The sequence below is a fragment of the Oculina patagonica genome, chromosome 7, assembly GCF_052425735.1.
Source record: "Oculina patagonica isolate OP01 chromosome 7, crgOcupat, whole genome shotgun sequence".
NCBI lineage: Eukaryota > Metazoa > Cnidaria > Anthozoa > Scleractinia > Oculinidae > Oculina > Oculina patagonica.
This window is the reverse complement of record NC_135764.1, coordinates 16783247-16785613: the sequence shown is the minus strand read 5'-3', so window position 1 is coordinate 16785613 and position 2367 is coordinate 16783247. Positions and strand designations below refer to the sequence as shown.

Here is a 2367-nt window from a genome sequence, read left to right as displayed (position 1 = left end):
AATTAGCACCGCTGGTTAATGGAAGCGAAGGCTCTAGATTGTATGCGCCTGCAATCATTCTGGCCTGCCATCGCCTTTGATTGATCATTTGGGCATGCGTATGACTAATCGCGAGCTCGAGCTCACGCGCGTGTGACACGCGAGGCGATGTTTTGAGTCTGTGATTCACGATGCGGTCAGTGTTTCGGGCTGGTTTATTTGAAGGCAAAGTGGCTATTGTTACTGGCGGGGGTACCGGTATTGGAAAAGCAATAGCTACTTTATCTCGGCAGCAAAGTTGTCATCTCGTCAAGAAAGGAAGAAAGACTACAGAAAGCTGCAGATGAACTAGCGCGGTACATACAACCCTCAAGCAGTTCTGAGGTGAAGGTTGTACCATGTAACATCAGACAAGAACAACAGGTGAATAATAAGTTTATGTTCCTTAAATAACAACAACAACGCTTCTTTCTACTGTAAAAATCACAAAAAAAAGTTACAGGAATAAAAAAAGAATTACAAGAATAAAAGTTAAGTTTTTACAAGTACATGTATAAGTAGCGATTTACCGTATTTATTCGATTAAGCGCCCAACCTCGAATAAGCGCCCACCTCGAATAAGCGCCCACCCTGTAGGTAGGAAAAGTTAATAAGCGCCCAGCCTCGAATAAGCGCCCACCCCCAACCCCCCTAAAATGAGGGCACAAGGGGGAATTTTGATTGTTGTTGAATTTGAGATTAAAATTGACTAAGTACTACTAAGAGACTATCGCGAAGACCGAGTTTTTTTAGTTTTTTTACTGAAACTTTCAATGAACATTTAAAATTTAGCTTTCGTACACCTTCATGTTTAGTTATTATACATTGCTTTCCTGCAAAATAAACGTACTACTTGCTAAAAATGGTGAAAATTAAATAAGCGCCCAGCCTCGAATAAGCGCCCACCTCGAATAAGCGCCCACCCTCAAAGTCCAAAAATTTAATAAGCGCCCAGGGCGCTTAATCGAATAAATACGGTAGTAAAACACTTTACAATAAAAATTTGCGATAATACACTGCATTAACTAAAATCATTAGGTAAACAGAGTTTATAATGTTTTTATAATGTTTTATAATGTTTATAATGTTTTATAATGTTTTTTAAACGGAGTTTATAATGTTTTTAGGTAATGAATTATCGCAAAAGTTACATGAACAGTACAAAGTTTATACAAATATAAATTCAAAATTCAAACAGTAACAGGTCACCCAATATAACTTGAAAGCTAAACTAGTTCGGTGACCTCCATTAATTATTTTAAATTATTAAATTCTCAACCTCGGATATTGCATTTCTAGCTTTCTGATTGGTTCACTGAATCCTGGTTATCAGCTCGTATACCTATGTTTGACCTTATATGGGAAATGAGTGCGGCAAGTGTCGCTCAGCGTAAAATTTTTCTATGGGAAGCGACAGTTCCATCAGAAAAAATGGTTGAAAACAGCAAATTTGGCGAGCTTTATGAACAAGAATAATCAGCGGTGCCTACAAAAACCACAGAAATGCCATAGTAAAATTAACTACCCAAAACAAAAGAATTGATGCAAAAAGTTTAATTAATAATACTTGTAAATGCACAACAAGAGCGAGTGAATATAAAAAGTAGAAAAGCAGCAAATAATTTACGAAAGAACGGCAAACTGACACAGTTTCATTCATTGTACGTCATAATATTAGGCTCAGCACTTCTGTAAAGATTGTTACCTTTCAATCTTGGTCTTGTCCTTTTATACTTCAATAAACCTGTTTCACTTTGAGCTCAATTTCGCTACAAATAATATAGCAGTCTTGATGACAGCCGTGGAGCCGTAAATTACAAGTACAATGTAAACACTTGCTTCGTTCTACTTGCAGAAGACGTGTAGTTTCCAGAAAAGCTTTTGCTTCGGATCATCCCGTAAATCTTAACTGTTGTCACAATTTTCAGGATACATAGACGACCTTAGAGGAGATTTTTCGATGAAAATCTTGGGAAGAAAACTCTCTCGCTCGCTTTCCTTGCGTGTTTCATTGAACTCAAGAAGTGAACGCTGCGCCACAAATTTTCCCGCCTCCACATGCTATCACTTCGTTTACATCAAACTGAAATGTCCAGTCGATTTAAACTTAAAGAAGAATTTAATAAAACAATTATTCTATTCGCCCTTGTTGGATACGAGTCGTTATAGCCAACTCGGCGCTTCGCGCCTCGTTGGCTATTTACCACCTCGTATCCAACGCGGGCTCATAGAATAATTGTTAAATATACATGATCGTCACTTTTTCTTATGTTGGGGGGGACTCCCATATGAAAGTGACAGAGATGTTTGTGTCATCTCACGTATAAGGACTGCAAATAGTTATCGGTT

The 2367-nt window shown here is 37.9% G+C and overlaps 1 protein-coding gene across 1 annotated transcript in view; it reads left to right on the top strand.

Annotated features, from left to right (window-relative positions):
* The first annotated feature begins 59 nt into the window (after positions 1-59).
* The window catches only part of LOC144660781 (peroxisomal trans-2-enoyl-CoA reductase-like), a 46418-nt gene continuing 44110 nt past the window's right edge, over positions 60-2367 (top strand). Inside the window, 2 exon segments of the mRNA XM_078521507.1 lie at positions 60-253; positions 255-402. Of these exon segments, the coding sequence (XP_078377633.1) occupies positions 171-253; positions 255-402 (231 nt within the window). The 5' untranslated portion in view covers positions 60-170.